A 17180-nucleotide genomic window follows, 5' to 3' on the forward strand; every position below is an offset into this window, starting at 1 on the left:
GCTCTCACCTCACCAAGTGCCGGCGCTGAAATATTTATGACTCCGAGGGGTTCCATCATCGTGCGATTCAAAGCCTTTTCCTGATCAATGGAAGGCAGCTCTCAAACCAAGCTGGCCTCCTCCATTAATAGTTAGCACTTGTAACAAAAGAATGTTTGTGTGTGTGTGTTTGTGTAAATGTAAGAGGAAAGGATTGTTCCTTCAGATTAAGGCATGCCCTCATCACCTCGAGGCTCGACTACTGTAACGCTCTCTACATGGGGCTACCTTTGAAAAGTGTTCAGAAACTTCAGATCGTGCAGAATGCAGCTGAGAGAGCAGTCATGGGCTTTCCCAAATATGTCCATCTTACACCAACACTCCGCAGTCTGCATTGGTTGCCGATTAGTTTCCGGTCACAATTCAAAGTTTTGGTTATGACCTATAAAGCCCTTCATGGCACCGGACCAGATTATCTCAGGGACCGCCTTCTGCTGCACGGATTCTAGCGACCGGTTAGGTCCCACAGAGTGGGTCTTCTCCGGGTCCCATCAACTAAACAATGCTGCTTGGCGGGACCCAGGGGAAGAGCCTTCTCTGTGGCGGCCCCGGCCCTCTGGAGCCAACTCCCTCCAGAGATTAGAATTGCCCCCACCCTCCTTGCCTTTCGTAAGCTACTTAAAACCCACCTCTGCCGCCAGGCATGAAGGAATTGAGATTCCCTTCCCCCCTAAGCCTTTACAATTTTATGCATGGTATGTCTGTATGTATGTTTGGTTTTTTATATTAATGGGTTGTTAATCGTTTTTAGTATTGGATTATTATTGTACGTTGTTTTAGGATTCTGTCTGGAGGACAGAAGGAAAAGGGGGGACATGATCGAAACATTTAAATATGTTAAAGGGTTAAATAAGGTTCAGGAGGGAAGTGTTTTTAATAGGAAAGTGAACACAAGAACAAGGGGACACAATCTGAAGTTAGTTGGGGGAATGATCAAAGGCAACATGAGAAAATATTATTTTACTGAAAGAGTAGTAGATGCTTGGAACAAACTTCCAGCAGACGTGGTTGGTAAATCCACAGGAACTGAATTTAAACATGCCTGGGATAAACATATATCCATTGTAAGATAAAATACAGGAAATAGTATAAGGGCAGACTAGATGGACCATGAGGTCTTTTTCTGCCGTCAGTCTTCTATGTTTCTATGTTTCTATGATTGCTGTTAGCCACCCCGAGTCTTCGGAGAGGGGCGGCATATAAATCCAATAAATAAATGAATGAATGAATGAATGAATGAATGAATCAATGAATGAATCAATCAATCAATCAATCAATCAATCAATCAATCAATCAACCAACCAACCAACCAACCAACCAATCAACCAATCAACCAATCAACCAATCAATCAACAAATAAATAAGGCAGCCCCGAAAGGAACCCGTTTTTCGTACATAGAAGAGTTCCAATCAGCCGTGACGAAGACCTTGCGAGAGGTCCCCGAAGATGCCTTCCAGGGCGCGTACCGGTACTGGCAGAGTCGCTGGAAAAAATGTGTGGAGGCCCAAGGACAGTCCTTTGAAGAATTTTAAGTGTTTGTGCAAATCTGTTCAATAAATTACTTTTGGAACGCACCCTGTATAGTTCAGCGGTGGTTCTTTGTTGGTATGGATGAGTACATACGGGAAGGAACTACAAATCATACATTGTTACGATTCATAATCCCCTGTTACTTAAGGTGAAATCGATTGACGAAAACACTTCTTCCCCCAGAAGTGGGTTCCTCTGAACCATTTAACGGATTCATTTTTAGCAGGATTACTTGAAAATAATGGGTTTCAACAGGCCCTTCTTTCTGATGAGACCTGGAGAATACTGCCTGCTTAATGTGTTAATGTTCCACCACCTGTCTTTGAAAGCACCGGCAGCATGAATGAAAGATGTTCAAAGGATTTGAATGATATCCCAGTCTCGCCTTTAACTTGTTCAATTTCAAAAGCAGTGTTACTGAACACTGAAATCTTGATGAATTCTCCCTTGAAAAGTTTTTGAAACATACTCTGCGAAATTTTCTACACATCTTTATCTACTAGTGCCAACATGCCCTCTTGAGTTTCGTTGGTTTTTTTTGCAAACATTTCGTTACCCAACTAGGTAACATCATCAGTTCCCTTCGTCAGATAATAATTCCTAACTCTATATACAAACAAGAATACATATAAACAATGTAATAAAGTCAACAGGTCCCAATAGGAGAAGGTAGTCGAAAAGATGAGAAAGATAATAATACAGCCATACTACATGGGGAATAGAAACATAGAAGTCTGACAGCAGAAAAAGACCTCATGGTCCATCTAGTCTGCCCTTATACTATTTTCTGTATTTTATCTTAGGATGGATATATGTTTATCCCAGGCACGTTTAAATTCAGTTACTGTGGATTTATCTACCACGTCTGCTGGAAGTTTGTTCCAAGGATCTACTATTCTTTCAGTAAAATAATATTTTCTCATGCTGCTTTTGATCTTTCCCCCAACTAACTTCAGATTGTGTCCCCTTGTTCTTGGGTTCACTTTCCTATTAAAAACACTTCCCTCCCAGACCTTATTTAACCCTTTAATATATTTAAATGTTTCGATCATGTCTCCCCTTTTCCTTCTGTCCTCCAGACTATAAAGATGGAGTCCATGAAGTCTTTCCTGATACATTTTATGCTTAAGACCTTCCACTATTCTTGTAGCCCGTCTTTGGACCCGTTCAATTTTGTCAATATCTTTTTGTAGGTGAGGTCTCCAGAACTGAACACAGTATTCCAAATGTGGTCTCACCAGCGCTCTATATAGCGGGATCATAATCTCCCTCTTCCTGCTTGTTCCCTTCATCAGCTAATTCATTGCTTATTTGACCCCTATGACAATTATTAAGTGTTGTACCACATGATTCTTGACAAATGTATATTTTATTTTATGTACGTTGAGAGCATATGCACCAAGACAAATTCCTTGTGTGTCCAATCACACTTGGCCAATAAAATTCTATTCTATTCTATTCTAATAATTCCTAACTCTACATACAAACAAGAATACATATAAACAATGTAATATAATCAACAGGTCCCAATAGGAGAAGGTAGTAGAAAAGATGAGAAGGATAATAATAATACAGCCATACTACATGGGGGATGCGGTAGCTCAGCGGTTAAGATGCTGAGCTTGTCAATCAAAAGGTCGGTAGTTCAGTGGTTCGAATCCCTACCGCTCTGCAATGGAGTGAGCTCCCATTACTTGTCCCAGCTTCTGCCAACCTAGCAGTTTGAAAGCACGTACAAAATGCAAGTAGACAAATAGGGACCCCCTTTGGTGGGAAGGTTCCATGCACCTTTGGCATTTAGTGACCACAGAGGCGTCTTCAGACAGCGTGACTCTTCAGCTTAGAAACAAGAGATGAGCATCGCCCCCTAGAGTCGGGAATGACTAGCATTTATGTGCAAGGGAAACCTTTACTTATTAGATGGGTGGGAAGAAGGTCTATACATACATACAACTCCCATACCAGTGATGGCGAACTTTTTTCCCCTCGGGTGCCAAGAGTGTGTCCGTGCACTATTGTGCATGCGCGAGTGCCCGCACCCTTAATTCAATGCCTGGGGAGGGTTGAAACAGTTTTCCCCGCCTTCCCGGAGGCCCTCTGGAGGCTGGGAATGGCCTATTTCCCAATTCCTGATGAGTCCAGTAGACTAGTGTCTGCCCTCCCCGGGCTCCAAAGCAGACCTGGGCAAAGGGCAGCTCGCTGGCCACATCCGGCCCACCCGTTGTCTGTGACCGGCCCACCCGCTATCTGTGACCGGTCCATGGAAGTCAGGGTCTGCTCCAGTGCGAGGATGAAAGAGCTCACCGCGTCTGCCGGGACTCCTCCGGTTCCTGCTATCTTCATGATTCATCAGGAAAGCAGGAACCGGAGGAGTTCCGGCAGATGCAGTGAGCTCTTTCATCCTCACACTGGAGCAGACCCTGACCTCCTACCGAGAGCGTCCGAGCACAGAAAACACGCAAACACTCCAGCGCAGTGACTGTGGTGCACTGTGTTGCCGTAAAGCAAACAATTATGTTGTGTGCATGTTTTTTTTTAAATATGGGGTTTTTGTTTTAATTATTAGATTTGTATTCTACATTATTTTTTCTATTACTGTTGTGAGCCGCCCCAAGTCTAGGGAGAGATAGATAGATAGATAGATAGATAGATAGAAAGATAGATAAGATAGATAGATAGATATGATAGGTAGGTAGGTAGGTAGATAGATAGATAGATATAATAGATAGATAGATAGATAGGTAGGTATGATAGATAGATTAAATAGATAGATAGATAGATAGATAGATAGATAGATAGATAGATAGATAGATAGATAGATAGATAAATTAGGGGTCTGTAGAGTTTGTCTGGGTGTTTAGGTCAGGCCAGGATCTGGGTCTTTACAGTATTCGGTAGAACTGAGTTAATTATATTAGTCCGGCCCTCTAAAACCATCCCAATTTCTCATGCGGCCCCGTGGCAAAATTAATTGCCCACCCCTGCTCCAGGGGAGGGTAAAAACATCCTCCCCCATCCTCCAGGAGGCTCCCTGGAAGCCAAAAACGCCCTCCGAGACCCTCTGTGTGAGCCAAAAATCAGCTGGCCAGCACACACATGCACATTGGAGCTGAGCTAGGGCAACAGCTCGCATGCCAGCAGAGATGACTCCGCGTTCCACCTGTGGCACTCGTGCCATAGGTTCGCCATCACTGTCCTATAAGATGAGAACTTTCTTCCCTTGCATTCAGCATCTCAAGCACTCGCAGAGAGTTTGAGAAAGTGTTGTGCACATCCTTAACAGATACATTTGTCCACCAACCTCATCTCCTTGCTGCGGTCGCATCAAAGACACTCTGTCGTACTGGCCCTTCAGCAAAGCCCAAAGGGCGTCAAGACGACCCTGTAAAGAGAAACCCAGGAAGACTTGTGATGATTTGGCAGAGGGGAGAACCATTCCTCCAACCCATTAAGCATCCTTGAATATGTTCCGGGCATCCTCTCCAGCCAAATGACACCGCAGGACAACAACCGCTCCTTAAATGGGATGCCATTAGGTATAAATTCTCTTTAATGGGAACACATTGAGTCAATGATGCATGGGTAAGTACTTCCTAACGGTGTGTTAAATGAGTTGGAAATTCCTAATTCTGGGCTTTTAAAACATACAGATCGGATGAAACTCCTCCTAAACTCGCTTTTTCAAAATACGTGACTCTATGGGGTGTACTTTCAAACAGGTGGGCAGGTAGTCTTCGACTTACAACCGCAATTTGAACCCAAAATTTATGTTGCTCAAGTGAGAAATTTGTTAAGTGAGTTTTGCTCTGTTTTACGACTTTTTTTGTTTGTTAAGCGAATCATTGCAGTTGTTAAATAAGTAAAACAGTTGTTAAGTGATTGTGTTTTGCCCAACGACTTTGCATGTTAGAAGGTTATAAAAAGTGATCCCAGGACACTGCAACTATCACATTTTTTTTAAAAAAAAAATGTGATATCTTTCTGAACCAGGAGTCATTGTCTAAGGTGAGCAGCCACAGACATTGGACATTGAATGAATGAATGAATGAATGAATGAATGAATGAATGAATGAATGAATGAATGAATGGAAAAAGCAGCTTTAAAAACGGTTTTTTAAACAGGTTTAAAAACAGCTTCTACTCATGGGATGGATGTCAGACTCCTTAACACAATATAGCACCAAAGATTTCACCGGTGCCAGGGTAGTGTGTGTGTGTGGGTTTCTACAAAATCTACATGGGAAGAAATCCGAATATGCCAAGACCTTCATATATATATTCGACACAAAAATATGTAACCCTTCCCTGGTACAGAGCTGAAGGGATTAGATACTGTAGCCTAGAGGTTAACTCTCTGCCTTATAAGGCAAAGGTTGCAAGTTCAAGTCCCAGTGAGGGTACGGCTAGCTGATGAGGCTAAAATAAGGCCGAAATAGATCTATCCTAGTCTCCCTTAATTTTCAAATTCATCCAAAACACGTGACACACACAAACACACACACATATATATATATACACACACACACACACTATGTATTTATATGGCTCCCAGTGACACCTGGGGCACATGTGCCATAGGTTTGCCATCATGGCTATATAAGATCATACACCTGAGTAATGTACATGTTGCACAGAATATGCTGCACATATGGAAACCTATGACTAGTTTTCCCCCTCAATCTACTAGTATAAAGATTATCCTTTATATTATTCACATTGTCTTGTATAAACTGCACCAGTAGAGGCTAAACCAGTTTCATTGTATACATGAAATACAATACATACATGTATACATGAAATAGTAAGATTTATGTGTGGTTATGATTGGGTAGTATTGGCTGTACAGATGAGAATACGTTTTATAGAACATATTGGGGTGGCATGCAAAGGAGATGAACTTACTTAAGAATATTTTATATCAGTATCTTAGTTTTGTTTAATATAATCCTTTGCACGAGTTATATTCTCATGTTTTACTACTCAATTTTAGCTTATTATACTGCATTTTAACTTATTATTTATTCAAATTCCCTCTATTTTAGCCAATTTTACTGTATTTTAACCAGTCACAGTTTTATGATGACCGATGTGGTCCTTTTTCTTGCTTTGATATGGTCGATTGACTAATCAAATAAAGTTGATATTGGGTAGTATTGACTGTTTTTAAAGGATGGTGGGTTTTTAGCTTTAGTTTTAAATATTGCTTTTCTACTGCATTGTTTATTGTTGTTGTGAGCCACCCCGAGTCTTCGGAGAGGGGCGGCATACAAATCTAAACAACAACAACAACAACAACAACAACAATAATAATAATAATGTTGACGACTAATAATAATAATAATAATAATAATAATAATAATAATAATAATAATAATAACAGATGAAACAATCGATCACATACTCAGCTGCTGCAAAAAGATCGCACAGACTGACTACAAGCATAGACATGATGCTGTGGCACAGATGATCCACTGGAACTTGTGCCGGAACCACCATTTACCAGTGGCAAAGAACTGGTGGGATCATAAGCCCGAAAAAGTGGTTGAAAATGAGCAAGCAAAACTACTGTGGGACTTCCGACTTCAGACTGACCGAATTCTGAAGCATAACACACCAGACATTGTGATCGTGGAGAAAAAAAAAGTATGGAACATCGACATCGCAATCCCAGGAGAGCAGAATTGAGGAGAAGCAGCTAGAGAAATTAGTGAAATACAAAGATCTAAAAATCGAGCTGCAACGACTCTGGCATAAGCCAGTGAAAGTGGTCCCAGTGGTCCTTGGCACGCTGGGCGCAGTGCCAAAGGATCTCAGCGGACATTTGAAAACCATCGGAATTGACAAAATCTCCATCTGTCAATTGCAAAAGGCCGTTTTACTGGGATCGACAAACATAATTTGCCGCTACATCAGGCAGTCCTAGGTGCTTGGGAAGCGCCCGACTGGTGATGAAATACGAAATCCAGCATAGTGATCTCGTTTGCTGTGTTGTACTGACATAATAATGATAATAATAATAATAATAATAATAATAATAATAATAATAATAATAATAATAATAATAATAATTCGCGCTACATCACACAGTCCTAGGTGCTTGGGAAGCGCCCGACTGGTGATGAAATACGAAATCCAGCATAGTGATCTCGTTTGCTGTGTTGTACTGACATAATAATAATAATAATAATAATAATAATAATAATAATAATAATAGTCTGCAGAGAGGGGCGGCATACAAATCCAATAAATAAACAAACAAATAATAATAATAATAATAATAATAATAATAATAATAATAATAATAATAATAATAATAATAATAATATGTACAATGATATTCGATGATGAAGGATTCGTCAAGTACCTTAATAGGTGTGTACCATTTTTCCTGGGAGGGCAAAGAGGTAGGCTTTGGTTTGGGGTGTCTGTTAATAACCGGCTCATCTGTTTCCTCGGGAAAGTTCACCACTGCGTTTTTCGCTTTCTCTAGCCGGGCTCCTTCCTCAGTTGACCCTTTGTCACCCCAACGAACCTAAAAAAAAACAACAACCCAAATCTCCATTTCAGACTGGCCATGGATTTGAAACAAAAGAAGCTCTTGCCCTTCAGAGTCAATATACAAGGAGAATATTTGTACTTCTGGATTGGATTGAAATGAGGTCAAGGTTCCAGGTAGCCTCTAACCCAAATCAGAGTCCAACTCAAAAGTGCCAATTTATTGCCGCAGCCATCCTGGCACCTAAACTGGGAAACTCGAATCTGAGTTTCCCACCCAGTTGAAAGTTCACATCCCTTGTTGTCCCCATCCCTTGTTGTCCCCATCCCTTGTTGTTCACATCGGAGAGGGTCGGCATACAAATCTAAATAATAAATAATAAATAAATAAAATCCCTTGTTGTCATTTTAGCCCACCCAGCAACCAGGCAGAGAGCCCCTTGCTAAATTTTTTGAAGCCCTCCCCTGATTATAGATTAGATTAGATTAGATTTATTGGATTTATATGCCGCCCCTCTCCGCAAACTCGGGGCGGCTCACAACAACAATAAAACAGTACATAATAACAAATCCAATGCCCACCAATCTAATTACAGTTTAAAATTAATAAATTTATAAAACAATCCCAATGTATATAAAAACAGACACACAGTCAATCAATCAATGGCAAAACAACATGGGCAAGGGGGAGATGTTTAGTTCCCCCATGCCTGACGGCAGAGGTGGGTCTTAAGGAGTTTACGAAAGGCAGGGAGGGTGGGGGCAATCCTAATCTCAGGGGGGAGCTGGTTCCAGAGGGTCGGGGCCCCCACAGAGAAGGCTCTTCCCCTGGGTCCCGCCAGACGGCATTGTTTGGTCGACGGGACCCGGAGAAGGCCGACTCTGTGGGACCTAACCGGTCGCTGGGATTCGTGCGGCAGGAGGCGGTCCCGAAGATATTCTGGTCCGGTGCCATGAAGGGCTTTATAGGTCATAACCAACACTTTGAATTGTGACCGGAAACTGATCGGCAACCAATGCAGACTGCGGAGTGTTGGAGTGATATGGGCATACTTAGAGACGCCCATAATTGCTCTCGCAGCTGCATTCTGCACGATCTGAAGTTTCCGAACACTTTTCAAAGGTAGCCCCATGTAGAGAGCGTTACAGTAGTCGAGCCTCGAGGTGATGAGGGCATGAGTGACTGTGAGCAATGACTCCCGGTCCAAATAGGGCCGCAACTGTCGCACCAGGCGAACCTGGGCAAACGCCCCCCTTGCCACAGCTGAAAGATGTTTCTCTAATGAGAGCTGTGGATCGAGGAGGACGCCCAAGTTGCGGACCCTCTCTGAGGGGGTCAATAATTCCCCCCCCCAGGGTAATGGACGGACAGATGGAATTGTCCTTGGGAGGCAAAACCCACAGCCACTCCGTCTTGTCTGGGTTGAGTTTGAGTTTGTTGACACCCATCCAGGCCCCAACAGCCTCCAGGCACCGGCACATCACTTCCGCCGCTTCGTTGACTATACCCATGTCGTATGAGTTGAGAGGAGGGAGATAACTTCAGGCTTTGTTAGGAACAGGCTGACAATTGATCATGGTGATGTGAAGCAGAGCCAGAGCTAACTGGGCTTCTACTTTGGCGGGGAAGCAGCTGAACTTCTTTGAATTGTGAGGTTCAGTTGGTAACGATTGCAAAAGCTTGTGCGGCTTCCATGGAATCCTGATGGGTTTGGAAGGATGTGAAATGTCAAGAGATGAAGCAACCTCTCTGGGGCTCTTGTATTATTAATCAATGGTGTCGTTTTACGATTGCGAAGTACACGGCCTTGAGGACTTTTGCTAGAAAGCAGCTGTGACTTTGGGTCCTCCTCCAGGAATTGAGGTGGAGTAACAATTATAGCAAGGCCTGCAGAGCACGATGACCTCATTAGATCCACTGGGTGGTCCAATGCTGTGGTTTTTTCTCACTGCTGTGAGAACTGGTCCCTACCTGCTCTCTACAGCAACTCTGGCTTGCTGTGCTTTGATTATTCTAATAGTATGAATAAGTAATGATTGCTAGCATTAATTTTATTCTTCTGAGCCATGGCTGGCTCAGGAATACTGTTAGTCGAACTCCACAAATCATAAAGGAACTACAGTGGTGCCTCTCTACCTACTATATGAACGGCTCTACTTACGAACTTTTAGAAACATAGAAACATAGAAGACGGACGGCAGAAAAAGACCTCATGGTCCATCTAGTCTGCCCTTATACTATTTCCTGTATTTTATCTTAGGATGGATATATGTTTATCCCAGGCATGTTTAAGTTCAGTTACTGTGGATTTACCAACCACGCCTGCTGGAAGTTTGTTCCAAGGATCTACTACTCTTTCAGTCAAATAATATTTTCTCACGTTGCTTTTGATCTTTCCCCCAACTAACTTCAGATTGTGTCCCCTTCTTCTTGTGTTCACTTTCCTATTAAAAACACTTCCCTCCTGAACCTTATTTAACCCTTTGACATATTTAAACGTTTCGATCATGTCCCCCCTTTCCCTTCTGTCCTCCAGACTATACAGATTGAGTTCATGAAGTCTTTCCTGATAGGTTTTATACTTAAGACCTTCCACCATTCTTGTAGCCCGTCTTTGGACCCGTTCAATTTTGTCAATATCTTTTTGTAGGTGAGGTCTCCAGAACTGAACACAGTATTCCACAGTTTTCTAGATAAGAATCAGGTGTTCAAGATTTTTTGCCTCTTCTCAAGAACCATTTTCCACTTAGAAACCCGAGCTTCTGAAACTGTAACGGGAAAAGGCAGGGAGAAGCCTCCGTGGGGCCTCTCTAGGAATCTCCTGGGAGGAATCAGGGCCGGAAAAGGCGGGGAGAAGCCTCCGTGGAGCCTCTCTAGGAATCTCCTGGGAGGAAACAGGGTCGGAAAAGGCAGGGAGAAGCCTCCGTGGGGCCTCTCTAGGAATCTCCTGGGAGGAAACAGGGCCGGAAAAGGCGGGGAGAAGCCTCCGTGGGGCCTCTCTAGGAATCTCCTGGGAGGAAACAGGGCCGGAAAAGGCGGGGAGAAGCCTCCGTGGGGCCTCTCTAGGAATCTCCTGGGAGGAAACAGAGCCAGAAAAGGCAGGGAGAAGCCTCCGTGGGGCTTCTCTAGGAATCTCCTGGGAGGAAACAGGGCCTCCACCCTCCCTGTGGTTTCCCCAATCGCACACATTATTTGCTTTTACATTGATTCCTATGGGAAAAATTCCTTCTTCTTACAAACTTTTCTACTTAAGAACCTGGTCACGGAACGAATTAAGTTCTTAAGTACCAATGCATATGCAATGGTGGGTCACCATCACCCAGCACTCCCGGAATTTGGCATGAGCATGCACACACTCCCAGCACATGCCCGCACTCCCAGTGCGAGATTCAGCTTCCTACGCATCCACAGAAGCCCAATCTCCTGAGAGGACACTCATGCATACAAGATTTCGCCCATTTTCAGCTTTTTTCTTGCTTCCGCGCATGCACAGAAGCCAAAAAATAAGGTAAGTGACCTGCTCCACCACCGCTCGTCTGCCCAGCTGTTCACAATGGCTCCACTGCTCGTGCACCCCCGTCCTACTGCTTGACGTGGCTCCGCCACTCAGGGCCCACCCAGACCCCCCCTTACATTTTGGGGACTCCTCCACATTGCTCGTGAAGGAGCTGTGCCAGGAAGATGGCATGCGGTCTGCAGGCCGGGCGGCCCCAAACTCCGGCCGCACAGCCTGCTCTGCGCTCTCCTGCACCGCAGGCATCATTCAGCGCGGTGATGGCACTCGTAGCAAGCCGTGGCTGCTCCCAAAGGCCACAACTCCCTCGGGGTGCCATGGCTACGTGCGCCGAGAGATGCCTGCAGCATGGGAGGGCAGCGAGCAGGCCATGCGCCCCGAGCACGGCGCATGCACACTGGCTGGTAATGGAACTGCATGCACAATGCAGCTTTATTTCCGCTATTGGAGTGGTGCCCCCCCCCCCAGTAGAGGGCCATTCTATGCCATTCCATTCCTCCATTCCATATTTATTTTCTGTTCTGTTCTGTTCTGTGCTGTGCTGTGCTGTGCTATTCCATTCTATATTTTCTATTCTTTTCCATTCTATTCCAGTCTATTCTATTTCCACTATCAGTATATCTGCTGAGAGGGGCGGCATACAAATCTAATTATTAATAAATAATAATAATAATAATAATAATAATAATAATAATAATAATAAAAAATAATTATAAAATAATTATAAAATAATAAAACAGACTTATTGGAATATAATTGGACTCTGGATAGAGGAAATACTAAATTTGAAAATAGAAAAAACTCCGGAATGCTTCCTCCTGGATATTCTTAGACAGAACCTTCCTAAAACCCAAGTACATTTCATTATTCATCTAACCACTGCAGCTAGACTAACCTTGGCGCAGTGGTGGGAAAATGAAGAGATACCCCCAGAAGATGCTATAGTAAGGAAAATTAAATACTGTGCAGAGATGACTAGGCTAACCATGACAGTTAGAAATGAAACCGAATCTTCATTCAACAAATGTTGGGATCCCTTTTATAGGTGGTTAAAAAAGAGAGAGAATAATTTGCTTAAACAATGGATCGATCTGTATATATTAGAGTAGACACAAATCTAGTATAAAACCCTTCTTTTCTATTTCAAATGCTGCAAGAGATATTGGATATACAGTATAAAGATAAAATTTTACTTTTAGTTCCAAATCTATATACCGTGATAAATTCAATGCTGGCTTCTCTCTATCTATACGACTAATCCTGATCTAAGGTAATGAGCTAATAAAGTTAAAATTAGTTTACATTCTCAACACAACTTCACTGTACACTCGCCCACCCTTCTCGCCTCTTCTTTTTCTCTCCTCTTCATTGCTTCACCTCTTTTTTTTTCTCCTCTTTTCCTCTCTACTATCTCTATATTTTTTCCTTTTATTTTCTTTCCCTTGCCTTTTCGTAAGTCTATATGCTTACTGAATGCCATAATATATATGTGTGTGTATATATATATATATATATATACATATATATATATATATATATATATATATATATATATATATATATATAGTAGTGTAATAGATTCCAATATCAACTGTTATGATTGTTTTTTATGTCTTGTATATTTGTAAATAATTTTTTTTAAAAAATAAATAATAATAATATAAAATAATATAAAATAATAATAAAATAATAAAATAGTAAAATAGTAAAATAATAATAATAATAATAATAATAATAATAATAATAATAATAATAATATCTGGTTGTTTTTTCTTTTGTAAAATGAAGTGCCTGGAGAATGTTTTCCAAATTTTTAAATATAAATTTAAAAAAAGCCTTGACACATCTCGTACTGCAGGACTCAATCGCATGCTACTGACCTCCATTCTTTTAATCCCACCAACTCCACGTCCACCGTAGTAGGAGGCATCCACTGTCGGCCATTTTTTGTTAGGCAAAGGGTCTTCTTCCTCCTGCGGGAAATCAGAGAACATTTTATTTTTGGGGTGGGGGGGAATTAGTTTAGGTTTTTGAAAACAACAACAACAACAATATTCCTTATAAATATTTTAAACCAGCTTACTCACAGGCAACTTTTTCCTCACAACAGTTATTTATTTGTTTTTATTTGTTTGCTTTGTCAAGTACATATTGGTGGTATACAAAGATATAACAATATTTATATACATGATACTAGTAAGAGAGAAACATTAGGACAGGGGACGGAAGGCATGCTGGTGTACTTATGCAACCCCCTTACTGACCTCTTAGAAATCGGGAGAGGTCAGCAGTGGATAGTCTGAGGGTAAAGTTTTGGGGGTTAGGTGATGATACTACAGAGTCTGGTAGTGGGTTCCATGCATCAATTACTCAGTTACTAAAGTTGTATTTTCTGCAGTCGAGTTTAGAGCGGTTTACATTTAGTTTGTATCTGTTGTGTGCTCATGTGTTGTTGTGGTTGAAGCTGAAGTAGTTGTTGACAGGAAGATGATTTTATGGGCTATGCTTAGGTCGTGTTTAAGGTGATGTAGTTCTAAGCTTTCTAAGCTCAAGATTTCAAGTCTAGTTGTGTAGGGTTAGGGTTGTGTAGTAAAATACATGATGAAGGTTATAGAGGAGATACTCATAGTAAAATATATCTAAGAAATAATAGAAAAGATGATATAGTAATAGAACATATCAATGAAAGAAGAGAAGAAGAGATATAGGAATAGAAGAAAGGTATAGGAGATATAGGAGAGCAGTAGGGCAGGGGACGGAAGGCACTCTAGTGCACTTGTACTCGCCCCTTACTGACCTCTTAGGAATCTGGATAGGTCAACCGTAGATAATCTAAGGGTAAAGTGTTGGGGGTTTGGGGATGACACTATGGAGTCCGGTAATGAGTTCCACGCTTTGACAACTCAGTTACTGAAGTCATATTTTTTACAGTCAAGTTTGGAGCGGTTAATATTAAGTTTAAATCTGTTGTGTGCTCTTGTGTTGTTGTGGTTGAAGCTGAAGTAGTCGCTGACAGGCAGGACGTTGCAGCATATGATCTTGTGGGCAATACTTAGATCTTGTTTAAGGTGTCTTAGTTCTAAACTTTCTAGGCCCAGGATTGAAAGTCTAGTCTCATAGGGTATTCTGTTGCAAGTGGAGGAGTGGAGGGCTCTTCTCGTAAAGTATCTCTGGACATTTTCTAGAGCGTTTATGTCCAAAATGCGTTGTGGGTCCCAGACAGATGAGCTGTATTCAAGGATTGGTATGGCAAAAGTTTTGTATGCTCTGGTTAGTAGTGTGAGATTACTGCAGCAGAAGCTACAGTGGATTAAGTTAACAATCCTTGAAGCCTTTTTGGCGATGTTGTTGCATTGGGTAAGTCCTTGACTTACGGCAATAATTGAGCCCAGAATTCATGTTGCTAAGTGAGATGTTGGTTAAGTGACTTTTGCCTCATTTTAGGGCTTTTATTGCCACTGCTGTTTAGTGAATCGCTACAGTTGTTAAATTAAGAACACGGTTGTTAAATGAATCTGGCTTCCCCATTGGCTTTGCTTGTGAGAAGGTCATAAAAGAGGATCACCATCATAAGCATGAACCAGTTGCCAAGTATTCAAATGTGAATCACATGACCATGGGGATGCTCCAATGGTCGTCAGTGTGAAAAAATGGCCGTAAGTCACATTTTTTCAGTGCCGTTGTAACTTCAAACTGTCAGTAAATGAACTGGTGTAAGTCGAGGACTAGCTATGTTAGACAATAGGCTATATTGCTGACATAAAACATAAATGTCAAAGCTGGTGAGGAGCTACCTGCATAGCATACATATACAGTGGTACCTCTACTTAAGAACTTAATTCGTTCCGTGACCAGGTTCTTAAGTAGAAAAGTTTGTAAGAAGAAGCCATTTTTCCCATAGGAATCAATGTAAAAGCAAATAATGCGTGCAAACCCATTAGGGAAGAAATAAAAGCTTGGAGTTTGGGTGGGAGGAGAAGGAGGAAGAAGAGGAGGAGGACAGTCGCTGCCGAAGGAAGAAGGTGAGGTGAGGGGAATCAAAAAAATCCAAAACTTTAAGGCTTTTAAAAAAAAGAGGGACTCTGAGGTGGCGAGGAGGAGCACGCGCCACTAATACACCCAGCGCGAGGCTGCCTCCCATACACTGCGCCAGAGAGAGAAACCCAGGGGGAATGGCAGGAAACTGGCCGGGCCTTTGTGCCACTCTCAAATTTCCTGGGATTGGGGAAACCACAGGGAGGGTGGAGGCCCTGCTTCCTCCCAGGAGATTCCTAGAGAGGCCCCACGGAGGCTTCTGCCTGCCTTTTCCGGCCCTGTTTCCTCCCAGGAGATTCCTAGAGAGGCCCCACGGAGGCTTCTGCCTGCCTTTTCCGGCCCTGTTTCCTCCCAGGAGATTCCTAGAGAGGCCCCACGGAGGCTTCTGCCTGCCTTTTCCGGCCCTGTTTCCTCCCAGGAGATTCCTAGAGAGGCCCCACGGAGGCTTCTGCCTGCCTTTTCCGGCCCTGTTTCCTCCCAGGAGATTCCTAGAGAGGCCCCACGGAGGCTTCTCACCCCCTTTTCCGGCCCTGTTTCCTCCCAGGAGATTCCTAGAGAGGCCCCACAGAGGCTTCTCACCCCCTTTTCCGCCCCTGTTTCCTCCCAGGAGATTCCTAGAGAGGCCCCACAGAGGCTTCTCACCCCCTTTTCCGCCCCTGTTTCCTCCCAGGAGATTCCTAGAGAGGCCCCACGGAGGCTTCTTCCTGCCTTTTCCCGTTACAGTTTCAGAGGAAAATGGTTCTTAAGAAGAGGCAAAAAAATATTGAACACCCGGTTCTTATCAAGAAAAATTCTTAAGTAGAGGCGTTCTTAGGTAGAGGTACCACTGTATTTCAAATGGCATAAAATATTCGTTCTGCTGCAAGTTTTAAAAGAAGGTTAAAACCTGTTGCTTTTTTATTTTATTTTTTTGGTTATAAGAGGTGTTTAATTTAAACCGTTCCTTCAAACTAGCTGAATAAAAATTGTCGCCATATTTAGCACAGCTTAAATATAGCCATTAACAAATTTTCATCGTTTAAAACCTTTCCGTCAAAGGAAGGCATTAAAAATCTACCGCGAATACACCAGAATCGGTGTCAGAAGCTAAACGAGTTACGGACCAACAACGTTTCCGCAATCTGCTACCCTTCTAAATTTGAGGGACTTTAACATCCAAAATTCACAGTCCATATGGCCGTTCTTGCTAGGAACTTTGGGATTTGCAGTCCAACATACCGAGAGTGCAACGGGTTATAAAAAGCTGCTTTGAAGTGCTCTCTTGAACCTTCTGAATATTGAATTTTTAAAAAATGATAAAAATCCCTTGTGTTGGGCTTAAGGACTGGTGGACGACCCAGACGTATCTCTGTCGTTTTCTCATCAGTCACTGGGGCCTCTCTAGGAATCTCCTGGGAGGAAACAGGGGCGGAAAAGGGGGTGAGAAGCCTCTGTGGGGCCTCTCTAGGAATCTCCTTTATTCAAAAGAATAAAGTCTTTTCCTTTAATTTTACACCAGCATGGAAGTGTGTGCGAGAGAGGTGGGGGAGGAATGCCCCACTTTAATGAATGGTTATGCTGTGCTT

The 17180-nt window shown here is 42.5% G+C and overlaps 1 protein-coding gene across 2 annotated transcripts in view; it reads right to left on the reverse strand.

Annotated features, from left to right (window-relative positions):
- The window catches only part of ANTXR2 (ANTXR cell adhesion molecule 2), a 197596-nt gene that overhangs the window by 73413 nt on the left and 107003 nt on the right, over positions 1-17180 (reverse strand). For both annotated transcript variants that reach the window (XM_070756933.1, XM_070756934.1), the window contains exons 14-16: positions 13461-13553; positions 7935-8102; positions 4872-4952 (exon numbers count right to left, since the gene is read on the reverse strand). In XM_070756933.1, the coding sequence (XP_070613034.1) occupies positions 4872-4952; positions 7935-8102; positions 13461-13553 (342 nt within the window). The remainder of the gene's footprint in view (positions 1-4871; positions 4953-7934; positions 8103-13460; positions 13554-17180) is intronic.

The sequence above is a fragment of the Erythrolamprus reginae genome, chromosome 7 (genome assembly GCF_031021105.1).
Source record: "Erythrolamprus reginae isolate rEryReg1 chromosome 7, rEryReg1.hap1, whole genome shotgun sequence".
Taxonomy (NCBI): Eukaryota; Metazoa; Chordata; class Lepidosauria; order Squamata; family Dipsadidae; genus Erythrolamprus; species Erythrolamprus reginae.